At 41.8% G+C, this 16509-nt stretch overlaps 1 protein-coding gene across 1 annotated transcript; it reads right to left on the reverse strand.

Annotated features, from left to right (window-relative positions):
* Window positions 1-1056: 1056 nt before the first annotated feature.
* LOC120042066 (protocadherin-20-like) lies at window positions 1057-15125 on the reverse strand. The gene is made up of 5 exons (XM_038986957.1): window positions 14936-15125; window positions 13089-14489; window positions 12052-12245; window positions 2744-2833; window positions 1057-2645 (listed from the first exon to the last, which is right to left on the reverse strand). Exons 1-5 carry the CDS (start codon window positions 14981-14983, stop codon window positions 1697-1699), a joined length of 2682 nt encoding a protein of 893 aa, XP_038842885.1. The 5' UTR covers window positions 14984-15125; the 3' UTR covers window positions 1057-1696.
* Between the last annotated feature and the right edge of the window lie 1384 nt (window positions 15126-16509).

Here is a 16509-nt window from a genome sequence, read left to right on the forward strand (position 1 = left end):
CATTGTTCCCTGGTAGAATGACAGTTAACCCTCTGTTCCCTGGTAGGCCGTCAGTTAACCCACTGTTCCCTGGTAGGCCGTCAGTTAACCCACTGTTCCCTGGTAGGCCGTCAGTTAACCCACTGTTCCCTGGTAGGCTGTCAGTTAACCCACTGTTCCCTGGTAGGCTGACAGTTAACCCACTGTTCCCTGGTAGGCCGGCAGTTAACCCACTGTTCCCTGGTAGGCCGTCAGTTAACCCACTGTTCCCTGGTAGGCCGTCAGTTAACCCACTGTTCCCTGGTAGGCCAGTTAACCCACTGTTCCCTGGTAGGCCAGTTAACCCACTGTTCCCCGGCCGTCAGTGTAAATAAGAATTTGTTCTTAACTGACTTTCCTAGCTAAATTTAAAAAAATGGCGATTCATTTAATTTCCCCCCGCTTAAATTCTTATTTATAATCAAAACATTGTCTTTAATTTACATCCTAATATCAAAGGCACGTACCGATAGGCCGTTCTCATTACAGATGCAGAAAAGCAATATAATATGAAAATAAAGCACTTTTTAATATTCAATCAAGGGTTTGTTTTCAGAGACAGACAATGACCACATGGTTTTGGTAATGACTGGGAGGAGACTAAGGATGCGTTCCCTATTCCCTATATAGTGCACTACTTTAGACCAGAGCCCTATAGAACCCTATTCCCTATATTGTGCCGATAGGGCTCTGGTCTAAAGCAGTGCACTATATAGGGAATAGGGTAACATAGGGCCCTGATCTAAAGTAGTGCACTATGTAGGGAATAGGGTTCTATATGGCTCTGGTCTAAAGTAGTGCACTATATAGGGAATAGGGTTCTATAGGGCTCTGGTCTAAAGTAGTGCACTATATAGGGAATAGGGTTCTATAGGGCTCTGGTCTAAAGTAGTGCACTATATAGGGAAATAGGGTGTCATTTGGGACAAACATAAGGAGGCAGGTAGAGGGTTTGTTTGGTGGCCAGGCAAGAAGCATCCTCTTGAAACGGTATGACAACAAAATACACATTTTAATCTCGCACAAAAATCCAGTAGATTTGAGGAAAATAACAGATTTTAATTGACTCCTGCACTGCACTCTGGGGTCGGCTTTTCCAACGCAATCGAAAGGGTATGAAAAGGACATTGTTATATCAATCAATCAATCAATCAATCAATCAATAAACATCGTTATACACACCTAATGATCCTCATTCCTTTTCCAATGATCCAGACATCCTTCTGAAAAAACATATATAGAATCTCTCACATTTTTTATTTTTTCCCCCCCGCTCATATTCATAACATAACATTTGTAAGTTTAAAAGGAGTCATTTCTTAGGCTTTCATGAAAATAAAAAAAAATGAAAATAATCTTGTCTATTTAAAGATTTTGTTATAAAGTTATAAAACATTTAATATTATCTACAATATATACAGCACAATGGGTCTTTTATTACGTTTTTAAAATGAGGACGTGTCACAAACGGCGCCCTAATTCCTATATAGTGCACCACCATGGGCCCTGGTTAAAAGTAGTGCACTAAACAGGGAAAAGGGTGCCATTTGAGATACAACCTATGTCTTTTGAGGATGAAAATCTACACGTCACAATTCACATTGTTTATAAACAGTTGCAGTGTAACAGTTTAGTATGTTGGAGTCTTTGCCTCAAAGTCTTTGCGATGTCAATGTCATCAAATGTTTGAGATTTCCATTCGCTTTCTATCTACGTCCTGCAAGTCACCGTTCATCTTCAAAGGCATTTCAACCTCTAGTCTTTTCATTTGATGTTTCTTCCATTTCTTCAGTTTCTTGCAGCATATATAAGCGGTCAATGTGACGACGATGCAGAACAGTCCCAGACAGGTTACTGACAGAGCTACGAGTAGCGGCTGACAGGGCAACACGTCCTCCCTGTCAGGCCTCTCTGTCAGCTTCCCCACGTACCACGGCTTCTCCTCCGTCTGGATCTCAGCCTCCCCGCTGAGAAGACTCTGGATATAGCTCTCGTTAGAAACCGTCTCGTTGACAAAGAGGTTGACCAGGACCGTGGAGTGGAGAGGTTCAGGCTGACCGTGGTCCGAGACTTTAACCAGTAGACTATAGAGACCGCGGTCACTGAGTTCTCTGTTCAACGTGATGTTCCCTGTGTCCGGGTCGATATCAAACGATCCCGGCTCGTCGCCCTTCCTCTTGATGATGCTGTAGGCGATGACAGCGTTCATTCCTGTGTCTTTATCCACGGCGTACACCTCTGTGATGGAGGTCCCTGGCAGGGTGCTGGGTAACACCAGCATGTAGGACTGGTTAGACTGGGGGAACAAGACGACGGGAGGGTTATCGTTTACGTCAAGGAGGAGGACGGTAACCATGGTGAGGCAGGAGAGAGACGGTTCCCCTCCGTCGACTGCCTCGATCCAGAGGTAGTACGTCCCCTGTTGCTCCCGGTCCAGAGGGGTACGGGCCCTTAGAGCGCCGCGTCCCGTGTCGATCACGAAGATGTCGCTGCCGTTGAGGATGGAGAGTGCCACCCAGCCGTTCTCGCCTGCGTCCGCGTCCGTTACCGAGAGAACGCCGATCTCGCCAAACCCCGGGAAATTCTCCGGCACAAAGAACGTGAAATCTTTATTGATGAAGCGCGGGCTGTTGGGTAAAAAAAAAATCAAAAGCAATCAAATCAAATCAAATCAATCAAAACAATTAATTAAATCAGCAGTTATCACAAAGTGTCTTTCTCCTACCTGTTGTCATTGCGGTCCAGCACAGTGATGACCACTGTAGCTATAGACTCTCTCCTGGGGGTCCCTCGGTCCACCGCCCGAACCATGAACCTACAGAGGATACAGTTTATAGAGTTTACAAACTTTTATTCAATTGTCTCGCCAAAATATTACAACAACAACAATAAACAAAACAGTTTGCAGATTATATAAAAATAAAAAAAACACTATGAACATCCATAGGCAGTTATAATGCATTGTGTCATCAATATATCCAGTTCCGCTTTCAAAGATATTCAGCTTATAAAGGCTTCATTAAGGCTTCATAAAGCCTACCTAAGCGCTACACATATGTGTTACAAAGCATCTATAACCGTACGTCATGCTTTATAAAGGGTTCATAATTGTGACATAACATGTTGTGCTGCAGGATGACACGTGATCTGAAGAGAAAGGATGTGAGTCACATTACACGCTCCTCCATCTTCCTGACGGAGACATGACCGGACCAAACTGTTTCCGGACTAGGCTGAACCCCCCCCCCCCCCCCCCCCCCCCTGGATTCTTCCATCCACCGAGCCCGACAGGTCAGTCAAGTTGTCTCTAAAATCAAGACATGGTGGTATTTTCGTCATGATTCATCAGCGCCGGTTTGTCAACTTTACAGTGCTACATCAATCATGCCCCCTGACCTTTGAATTCCTAACTTTTGCACTTTATGGACTTTACGGCTTGTTGATATTCCATTGATGAATTGTGGTGATGCTATTCTAGCTGCTTGTACTAACTCGTGAATGTAAACCTGTATATGTTAAATGAATGTAGGTGAATGTTTGTTGTATGAGGTGAGGCTGAGTTATATATGTATAATCATCAACCTTTAGAGATACCATGCTGTACCATAAATACATACCACCAACCTTCAGAGATACCATGCTGTCCTGTAAATACATACCACCGACCTTCAGAGATACCATGCTGTACCGTAAATACATACCACCAACCTTCAGAGATACCATGCTGTACCTTAAATACATATCACCAACCTTTAGAGATACCATGCTGTCCTGTAAATACTAACCACCGACCTTCAGAGATACCATGTTGTCCTGTAAATACATACCACCAACCTTCAGAGATACCATGCTGTACCGTAAATACATACCACCAACCTTCAGAGATACCATGCTGTCCTGTAAATACATACCACCAACCTTCAGAGATACCATGCTGTCCTGTAAATACATACCACCAACCTTCAGAGATACCATGCTGTACCGTAAATACATACCACCAACCTTCAGAGATACCATGTTGTACCATAAATACATACCACCAACCTTCAGAGATACCATGCTGTACCATAAATACATACCACCAACCTTCAGAGATACCATGCTGTACCATAAATACATACCACCAACCTTCAGAGATACCATGCTGTACCATAAATACATACCACCAATCTTCAGAGATACCATGCTGTACCATAAATACATACCACCAACCTTCAGAGATACCATGTTGTACCGTAAATACATACCACCAACCTTCAGAGATACCATGCTGTACCATAAATACATACCACCAGCCTTCAGAGATACCATGCTGTACCATAAATACATACCACCAACCTTCAGAGACACCATGCTGTACCGTAAATACATACCACCAACCTTCAGAGATACCATGCTGTCCTGTAAATACATACCACCAACCTTCAGAGATACCATGCTGTACCGTAAATACATACCACCGACCTTCAGAGATACCATGCTGTACCGTAAATACATACCACCAACCTTCAGAGATACCATGTTGTACCATAAATACATACCACCGACCTTCAGAGATACCATGCTGTACCATAAATACATACCACCGATCTTCAGAGATACCATGCTGTACCGTAAATACATACCACCAACCTTCAGAGATACCATGCTGTACCATAAATACATACCACCAACCTTCAGAGATACCATGTTGTACCGTAAATACATACCACCAACCTTCAGAGATACCATGCTGTACCATAAATACATACCACCAGCCTTCAGAGATACCATGCTGTACCATAAATACATACCACCAGCCTTCAGAGATACCATGCTGTACCATAAATACATACCACCAACCTTCAGAGATACCATGCTGTACCATAAATACATACCACAAACCTTCAGAGATACCATGCTGTACCATAAATACATACCACCAACCTTCAGAGATACCATGCTGTACCGTAAATACATACCACCAACCTTCAGAGATACCATGCTGTAGCATAAATACATACCACCAACCTTCAGAGATACCATGCTGTACCGTAAATACATACCACCAACCTTCAGAGATACCATGCTGTACCATAAATACATACCACCAACCTTCAGAGATACCATGCTGTACCATAAATACATACCACCAACCTTCAGAGATACCATGCTGTACCATAAATACATACCACCAACCTTCAGAGATACCATGCTGTACCGTAAATACATACCACCGACCTTCAGAGATACCATGCTGTACCGTAAATACATACCACCAACCTTCAGAGATACCATGCTGTACCGTAAATACATACCACAAACCTTCAGAGATACCATGCTGTACCATAAATACATACCACCAACCTTCAGAGATACCATGTTGTACCGTAAATACATACCACCAACCTTCAGAGATACCATGCTGTACCATAAATACATACCACCAGCCTTCAGAGATACCATGCTGTACCATAAATACATACCACCAACCTTCAGAGATACCATGTTGTACCGTAAATACATACCACCAACCTTCAGAGATACCATGTTGTACCGTAAATACATACCACCAACCTTCAGAGATACCATGCTGTACTGTAAATACATACCACCAACCTTCAGAGATACCATGCTGTCCTGTAAATACATACCACCAACCTTCAGAGATACCATGCTGTACCGTACCTACATACCACCAACCTTCAGAGATACCATGCTGTACCATAAATACATACCATCAACCTTCAGAGATACCATGCTGTCCTGTAAATACATACCACCAACCTTCAGAGATACCATGCTGTACCATAAATACATAACACCAACCTTCAGAGATACCATGCTGTACCATAAATACATACCACCAACCTTCAGAGATACCATGCTGTACCATAAATACATACCACCAACCTTCAGAGATACCATGTTGTACCATAAATACATACCACCAACCTTCAGAGATACCATGCTGTACCATAAATACATACCACCAACCTTCAGAGATACCATGCTGTACCGTAAATACATACCACAAACCTTCAGAGATACCATGCTGTACCGTAAATACATACCACAAACCTTCAGAGATACCATGCTGTCCTGTAAATACATACCACCAGCCTTCAGAGATACCATGCTGTACCATAAATACATACCACCAACCTTCAGAGATACCATGCTGTCCTGTAAATACATACCACCAACCTTCAGAGATACCATGCTGTACCGTAAATACATACCACCAACCTTCAGAGATACCATGCTGTACCATAAATACATACGACCAGCCTTCAGAGATACCATGTTGTACCATAAATACATACCACCAACCTTCAGAGATACCATGCTGTACCATAAATACATACCACCAGCCTTCAGAGATACCATGCTGTACCATAAACACATACCACCAACCTTCAGAGATACCATGCTGTACCATAAATACATACCAACAGCCTTCAGAGATACCATGCTGTACCATAAATACATACCACCAGCCTTCAGAGATACCATGCTGTACCATAAATACATACCACCAACCTTCAGAGATACCATGCTGTACCATAAATACATACCACCAGCCTTCAGAGATACCATGCTGTACCATAAATACATACCACCAACCTTCAGAGATACCATGCTGTACCATAAATACATACCACCAACCTTCAGAGATACCATGCTGTACCATAAATACATACCACCAACCTTCAGAGATACCATGCTGTACCATAAATACATACCACCAACCTTCAGAGATACCATGCTGTACCATAAATACATACCACCAACCTTCAGAGATACCATGTTGTACCATAAATACATACCACCAACCTTCAGAGATACCATGCTGTACCATAAATACATACCACCAACCTTCAGAGATACCATGCTGTACCGTAAATACATACCACAAACCTTCAGAGATACCATGCTGTACCGTAAATACATACCACAAACCTTCAGAGATACCATGCTGTCCTGTAAATACATACCACCAGCCTTCAGAGATACCATGCTGTACCATAAATACATACCACCAACCTTCAGAGATACCATGCTGTCCTGTAAATACATACCACCAACCTTCAGAGATACCATGCTGTACCGTAAATACATACCACCAACCTTCAGAGATACCATGCTGTACCATAAATACATACGACCAGCCTTCAGAGATATCATGTTGTACCATAAATACATACCACCAACCTTCAGAGATACCATGCTGTACCATAAATACATACCACCAGCCTTCAGAGATACCATGCTGTACCATAAATACATACCACCAACCTTCAGAGATACCATGCTGTACCATAAATACATACCACCAGCCTTCAGAGATACCATGCTGTACCATAAATACATACCACCAGCCTTCAGAGATACCATGCTGTACCATAAATACATACCACCAACCTTCAGAGATACCATGCTGTACCATAAATACATACCACCAGCCTTCAGAGATACCATGCTGTACCATAAATACATACCACCAACCTTCAGAGATACCATGCTGTACCGTAAATACATACCACCAACCTTCAGAGATACCATGCTGTAGCATAAATACATACCACCAACCTTCAGAGATACCATGCTGTACCGTAAATACATACCACCAACCTTCAGAGATACCATGCTGTACCATAAATACATACCACCAACCTTCAGAGATACCATGCTGTACCGTAAATACATACCACCAACCTTCAGAGATACCATGCTGTACCGTAAATACATACCACAAACCTTCAGAGATACCATGCTGTACCATAAATACATACCACCAACCTTCAGAGATACCATGTTGTACCGTAAATACATACCACCAACCTTCAGAGATACCATGCTGTACCATAAATACATACCACCAGTCTTCAGAGATACCATGCTGTACCATAAATACATACCACCAACCTTCAGAGATACCATGTTGTACCGTAAATACATACCACCAACCTTCAGAGATACCATGTTGTACCGTAAATACATACCACCAACCTTCAGAGATACCATGCTGTACTGTAAATACATACCACCAACCTTCAGAGATACCATGCTGTCCTGTAAATACATACCACCAACCTTCAGAGATACCATGCTGTACCGTACATACATACCACCAACCTTCAGAGATACCATGCTGTACCATAAATACATACCATCAACCTTCAGAGATACCATGCTGTCCTGTAAATACATACCACCAACCTTCAGAGATACCATGCTGTACCATAAATACATAACACCAACCTTCAGAGATACCATGCTGTACCATAAATACATACCACCAACCTTCAGAGATACCATGCTGTACCATAAATACATACCACCAACCTTCAGAGATACCATGTTGTACCATAAATACATACCACCAACCTTCAGAGATACCATGCTGTACCATAAATACATACCACCAACCTTCAGAGATACCATGCTGTACCGTAAATACATACCACAAACCTTCAGAGATACCATGCTGTACCGTAAATACATACCACAAACCTTCAGAGATACCATGCTGTCCTGTAAATACATACCACCAGCCTTCAGAGATACCATGCTGTACCATAAATACATACCACCAACCTTCAGAGATACCATGCTGTCCTGTAAATACATACCACCAACCTTCAGAGATACCATGCTGTACCGTAAATACATACCACCAACCTTCAGAGATACCATGCTGTACCATAAATACATACGACCAGCCTTCAGAGATACCATGTTGTACCATAAATACATACCACCAACCTTCAGAGATACCATGCTGTACCATAAATACATACCACCAGCCTTCAGAGATACCATGCTGTACCATAAACACATACCACCAACCTTCAGAGATACCATGCTGTACCATAAATACATACCAACAGCCTTCAGAGATACCATGCTGTACCATAAATACATACCACCAGCCTTCAGAGATACCATGCTGTACCATAAATACATACCACCAACCTTCAGAGATACCATGCTGTACCATAAATACATACCACCAGCCTTCAGAGATACCATGCTGTACCATAAATACATACCACCAACCTTCAGAGATACCATGCTGTACCGTAAATACATACCACCAACCTTCAGAGATACCATGCTGTACCATAAATACATACCACCAACCTTCAGAGATACCATGCTGTACCGTAAATACATACCACCAACCTTCAGAGATACCATGCTGTACCATAAATACATACCACCAACCTTCAGAGATACCATGCTGTACCATAAATACATACCACCAACCTTCAGAGATACCATGCTGTACCATAAATACATACCACCAACCTTCAGAGATACCATGCTGTACCGTAAATACATACCACCAACCTTCAGAGATACCATGCTGTCCTGTAAATACATACCACCAGCCTTCAGAGATACCATGCTGTCCTGTAAATACATACCACCAACCTTCAGAGATACCATGCTGTACCGTAAATACATACCACCAACCTTCAGAGATACCATGCTGTACCGTAAATACATACCACCAACCTTCAGAGATACCATGCTGTCCTGTAAATACATACCACCAGCCTTCAGAGATACCATGCTGTACCATAAATACATACCACCAACCTTCAGAGATACCATGCTGTACCATAAATACATACCACCAGCCTTCAGAGATACCATGTTGTCCCATAAATACATACCACCGACCTTCAGAGATACCATGTTGTACCGTAAATACATACCACCAACCTTCAGAGATACCATGTTGTCCCATAAATACATACCACCAGCCTTCAGAGATACCATGCTGTACCGTAAATACATACCACCAACCTTCAGAGATACCATGCTGTACCATAAATACACACCACCAGCCTTCAGAGATACCATGCTGTACCGTAAATGCATACCACCAGCCTTGGTTTTACGGCAATATAATATCATTTAAAACCAGAAAAAAACGGGGAAATCTGAAACGTGGAAAAATAAAACCGAGAAAACGGAGTATGGGGGAAAACCCCCCCCCCCCCGGAATTAAGCAAAAAAATAAATACGGATATTAACGTGCCCTACGAATGTTTTTGGTGAAGGACTGCACTTTAGAGTGAGTGGTTCTGCAGCCTTTTGGGGAATGTTGAGATCAGGTCCAATATTGGCTGTGCGCCCAAGAGGGAAAGAGGTTGGGCCGACCTACAAAAGGGTTTAGAGTAATATAATACATGCCATTTATCCAAAGCCATTTGCAGTCATGCGTGAATACATTTATACATATGGGTGGGAATCTAACCCAACACGCTGGTGTTGAAATTCTTTACCAAGATGCATGATGGGTTATAAATGCTTTGTGAAGCCTCACTTTAATATGATTCATAAAGCCTTTATAAGCAGTGCTTATGTCATCCTTTATAAAGCACAGGTTTATGTCATATTTGACATCGATATACATCGATTCATTCCATCTCAATTTATGTGTTGTTTTTTTGTTTCACTTTTTTATGCGCTTTGAGATTATTTTCTGTAATACAAGTTAAAACTTCTTATGGCTGGGGGCAGTATTGAGTAGCTTGGATGAATAAGGTGCCCAGAGTAAACTGCCTGCTACTCAGTCCCAGAAGCTAAGATATGCATATTATTAGTAGATTTGGATAGAAAACTGTTTCTAAAACTGTTTGAATGATGTCTGTGAGTATAACAGAACTCCGATGGCAGGCAAAAACCTGAGAAAAAATCCAACCAGGAAGTGGGAAATCTGAGGTTTGTAGGTTTGCCTATCCAATATACAGTGTCTTTGGGGTCATATTGCACTTCCCAAGGCTTCCACTAGATGTCAACAGTCTTTAGAACCTTGTTTGATGCTTCTACTGTGAAGAATGAGGGAAGGAGAGCTCTTTGAGTCAGGTGTCTGGCATGAGCTGACCACGCGCTCTCCCGTGAGAGCGACCTGCGTTACATCGCATTTCTGAAGACAAAGGAATTCTCCGGTTGAAACATTATTGAAGATTTATGTTAAAAACATCCTAAAGATTGATTCTATACATCGTTTGACATATTTCTACGAACTGTAATGGAATTTTTTGACTTTTCGTCTGGCCTGCGCGTCATCAATTTGGATTTTGGAACTAAACGCGCGAACAAAAAGGAGGTATTTGGACATAAATTATGGACGTTATCGAACAAAACAAACATTTATTGTGGAACTAGGATTCCTGGGAGTGCATTCTGATGAAGATCATCAAAGGTAAGTAAATATTTATAATGCTATTTCTGACTTCTGTTGACTCCACAACATGGCAGATATCTTTATGGCTTGTTTGGGCTCTGAGCGCTGTACTCAGATTATTGCATGGTGTGCTTTTCTGTAAAGTTTTTTTGAAATCTGACACAGCGGTTGCATTAAGGAGAAGTTTATCTAAAGTTCCATGTATAATACTTGTATCTTTTATCAATGTTTATTATGAGTATTTCTGTAAATAGATGTGGCTCTCTGCAAAATCACTGGATGTTTTGGAGGCAAAACATTACTGAACATAATGCGCCAATGTAAACTAAGATTTTTGGATATAAATATGAACTTTATCGAACAAAACATACATGTGTTGTGTAAAATGAAGTCCTATGAGTGTCATCTGATGAAGATCATCAAAGGTTAGTGATTCATTTTATCTCTATTTCTGCTTTTTGTGACTCCTCTCTTTGGCTGGAAAAATGGCTGTGTTTTTCTGTGACTAGGTACTGACCTAACATAATCGTTTGGTGTGCTTTCGTCGTAAAGCTTTTTTGAAATCGGACACTGTGGCTGGATTTACAACAAGTTTATCTTTAAATGGTGTAAAATACTTGTATGTTTGAGGAATTTTTATTATGAGATTTCTGTTGTTTGAATTTGGCACCCTGCACTTTCACTGGCTGTTGTCAAGTCGATCCCGTTACCAGGATCTCAGCCGTAAGAAGTTTTAAACAAGTAAATTATTATTATTACTATAAACATATATAGGCAATTTATAATGCATTTTATCCATACAATATCAGTCATAATACGTTACAATACATCATCAATATGCGACAGACCTGAAGGTCTGCTTCTCTTCTCGGTCCAGAGATGTGGACACGGTCAGCACACCGGTCAGCCTGTCCAGGAGGAAAACGGAGGGAGCGTCTGACCCCAGCAGGTAGATGACCTCTCCTCTGGCCTCACTGTCCTGGTCTGTGGCCTGGATCTGGGACAGGAAGCTGTTGGGAGGGTTATTCTCCTCCATAGAGACCTGAGAATAACAACGACCACAAGGAAACAAATAACTAAGTACATACACAAATAAATAAGTAAATACATAAATAAATAAATAAGTAAATACATAAATAACAAAGTAAATACTGAAATAAATAAGTATATATTAAAATAAATAAGTAGATACATAAATAAATAAGTAAATACTAAAATAAATAATTAAATACTAAAATAAATTTGTAAATACATAAATAAATAAGTAAATACTAAAATAAATAATTAAATAGTAAAATAGATGTGTAAATACTGAAATAAATAAGTAAATAGTAAAATAAATAAGTAAATACTGAAATAAATACATGGGTAGACCTTTTTTGTTTTTAATCCTCTATATTTTTCAAAAACAAGAAAAATCCTCTATATTTTGTATTATTGTACTGAAATGGCTTCAGAAACTCAATGTACTTTAAATAATATGTTCAATACATGTACAAACCCTAACCTTAACCTTAACCTTAACCCTAACCTTAACCTTAACCTTAACCCTAACCTTAACCCTAACCTTAACCCTAACCTTAACCCTAACCTTAACCCTAACCCTAACCTTAACCCTAACCTTAACCCTAACCTTAACCCTAACCTTAACCTTAACCCTAACCTTAACCCTAACATTAACCTTAACCCTAACCTTAACCTTAACCCTAACCCTAACCCTAACCTTAACCCTAACCTTAACCCTAACCTTAACCCTAACCCTAACCTTAACCCTAACCTTAACCCTAACCTTAACCCTAACCTTAACCCTAACCTTAACCCTAACCCTAACCTTAACCATAAAACATTCAAACATTCAAGCGTTCATAAATGTATATTCACTCACCTCATACAGAGACTGTTTGAAGACCGGCGCGTTGTCGTTCTCATCCAGAACCAGGATCTTAATGAAGGTGTTGATGACGAGACCTCTGGGGTTCCTGAGCACTACAGTCAGCTCGTAGTCCTGCCTCTGCTCGTAGTCCAGCGGCTCCGTCGTCTCTAACAGATACTCGTTCTTAAACAGTTTGTAAGGTGACAGTCGGAACGGGCCAGATCCTTCAAGCAGGCATTCCGTCCCCTGTCCTCTCTGGTCCGTGTTCTTCACGGTGAAAAACGCGATTGGCGAAAACGGCGGTTCGGACTCCTTCATCGTGACCACACCGTCTTTCTCCGCCGCGATGTAGCGCGGCATAATAACCGGCGGACCGGAAGCTACCCGGATCACGTGCACCGTCACCATGGCAACGGCAGGGACGCACCCAGGCCCGTTGGCGAGGACAGTGAGTTTGTAGAACTTCCCGGTTGCGGTGTTGATCTGACCGGACAGTTTGATCACCCCGGTAATCCGGTCCAGATGGAACAGAGCTCTAGCCTCCCGGGGAACGCGGTCGCTGTACGCATAGCTGATTACGGCGTTGGCGCCCTGGTCGGGGTCGAAGGCGTGTAACCTGGACAGGTGCTCTCCTTTAGTCGTATTCCCGTAGAGCGTCACGTTGACCTGTGACTCTGTGAACTGAGGACAGTTATCGTTGACGTCAGTGATTATAATCCGTAACGTGGCGGTGCCAAGAAGAGGTGGTAACCCGCCGTCCTCTGCTATAATATCCGTTACGTACTCGTCCTGTCGTTCCCGGTCCAGCTCGTCGGTCACGATGAGGAAGGGTGTCAGCTCACCCCCCTCGTTCTCCTCTACGTCCAGAGTGAACACCCCAAAGTCGTTGACCAGCCAGTAAGTCTGGACCCCGTGAAACCCCAGATCAGGGTCCGTCGCCGACTGCTCCACCGCAAACCTCGCGTTGACCTGGGTGTTCTCCGGGACGGAAACCCTAATCTCGCCCGTCGGGAAGCGCGGCCGGTTATCGTTAACATCCTCGACCAAGATCTTGACCTTAACCAGCTGGAAGTACTGCTGGGGTAGAACGAACACATCCAGGGAGAGGACGCAGCCCTCGTTGTACTCTGAGGCGTCCGGGCAGAGCGTCTCCCTGTCGATGTCATTCCCAGACGTAAACAGCTGTCCCGTAGTGCTGTTCAGAGTGACATACTGATCACTAGGCTTCTTCTGGGGCAGATTGAATGAAACATGGGGATCGAGGGATAAATCCAAGTGTAAGTCGGAGCCCATGGACCCTATGAGTGTCCCTGAGGGTAATCCTTCTTTTATTTTATAGACCAGCTCTTTCGCTTGGCTGAAATTAGCAAAAGAGGAGAGAGGGCTGGTGTAAAGGAGGAGTATGCACAAACCCTGAAATACAGACACAATACAGAAACATGAGGTTTAATAAATACAGTTCCAGACATGAGAGAATCAGCCTCGGGGGGACAACAAACACGTTATATTATGGAGTCAATAACCTACAATGTGAAGAAAATCACTGATTAAATTAGACTTTTTAAACAGGCACATATATGCTTTTTTAAATTTTAAATACACATTTTTTTACTCTTTAACTGTTTAAATAATAACATGTAGAACGTAGTCTAGGCTTTGAACCACAGACATTAAGATGTATTGAAAATAACATACACGTTACTACTCATCAATTACATAAACACACGTCGAAGTTGACAGTTGATTTTAAGCGCGAGCCAAACTCTCATTTGACATTGAACTATGAGGTTTAAAAAAAAGAAGCTTTCTCTCTTAATTTTTTAAAAAAAATAGAAAGACTACAATGAGAACACACTTACCCACAGTACTCCTCTCGAACTAAGTCCGGGTCCTGTTTTATTGAACATGTTTATCCCACCTGGTTCGACGACGTGGTTTCACCTACAGCCCGGAGCAGACTGCCCGGAGATAAACGCATCAGAGGTTTTTTTTGGTCGTGTGCTGAAAGTTGATCAGCGTAGCAGAAGCATGTAGCCTCTGCAGAGTCCGTCGCTGTCTTGTCGCGTTCTGAACTGAACAGAGTCATTCATCCCAACACTCAGTCAGGGACACGCCTACAATATGCAAATAACACCCCTGACGGCAACCAATGAGATTAGACAGCCGCCGGGATGGGCAGGGAGAGGCGATTCAAGGATCTTGCCCCTGTTTTTGTGCAGAGAGAGGGATTGTGTGTGAGTGTTCAAACCAGAGAGAAGAAGTACCCTTTAGTAAGTAATAGCTGTGGTGTTTGGAGCCTGTTATTTCAGTAATTATGTTTAGCTGGAAGCCTCCAATAGAGCACATAAACCTAAACTTTCTGAAATGTACATGTTCCCTTAATGGCCTGTATATATATATAATGATGAGGGTAGGATGCTGTAATATACCAATTACAACACTTGAGAATCTTGTGTGTTTGAGTTCGTGGATATTATATGATTTTAACAATGCCCTCATAGTGGTATGTTTCCAACATTAAATGTCTCCTCATAGCAGTATGTTTTCATTAACACCATGTTTTCATTAACACCATACTGTAGGTAATTAACACCATACTGTAGGACTGTAGATCATTAACACCATACTGTAGGTCATTAACACCATACTGTAGGTCATTAACACCATACTGTAGGTCATTAACACCATACTGTAGGTCATTAACACCATACTATAGGTCATTAACACCATACTGTAGATCATTAACACCATACTGTAGGTCATTAACACCATACTGTAGGTCATTAACACCATACTGTAGGTCATTAACACCATACTGTAGGTCATTAACACCATACTGTATATCATTAACACCATACTGTAGGACTGTAGGTCATTAACACCATACTGTAGATCATTAACACCATACTGTAGGTCATTGACACCATACTGTAGATCATTGACACCATACTGTAGGTCATTAACACCATACTGTAGGTCATTAACACCATACTGTATGTCATTAACACCATACTGTAGGTCATTGACACCATACTGTAGATCATTAACACCATACTGTAGGTCATTAACACCATACTGTAGGTCATTAACACCATACTGTAGGACCGTAGGTCATTAACACCATACTGTAGGTCATTAACACCATACTGTAGGTCATTAACACCATACTGTAGGACTGTAGATCATTAACACCATACTGTAGATCATTAACACCATACTGTAGGTCATTAACACCATACTGTAGGTCATTAACACGATACTGTAGATCATTAACTCCATACTGTAGGTCATTAACACCATACTGTAGGTCATTAACACCATACTGTAGGACTGTAGATCATTAACACCATACTATAGGTCATTAACACCATACTGTAGATCATTAACACCATACTGTAGATCATTAACACCATACTGTAGGTCATTAACACCA

This window comes from Salvelinus namaycush, unplaced genomic scaffold (genome assembly GCF_016432855.1).
Source record: "Salvelinus namaycush isolate Seneca unplaced genomic scaffold, SaNama_1.0 Scaffold61, whole genome shotgun sequence".
NCBI lineage: Eukaryota > Metazoa > Chordata > Actinopteri > Salmoniformes > Salmonidae > Salvelinus > Salvelinus namaycush.

Coding starts and splice junctions, on each gene's coding strand:
- LOC120042066 (XM_038986957.1), bottom strand. CDS start 14,983: ATGTTCAATAAAACAGGACCCGGACTTAGTTCGAGAGGAGTACTGTGG. Junction 14,490..14,935: donor GTTCGAGAGGAGTACTGTGG/GTAAGTGTGTTC, acceptor TCTGTATTTCAG/GGTTTGTGCATACTCCTCCT. Junction 12,246..13,088: donor TCAAACAGTCTCTGTATGAG/GTGAGTGAATAT, acceptor TGTTATTCTCAG/GTCTCTATGGAGGAGAATAA.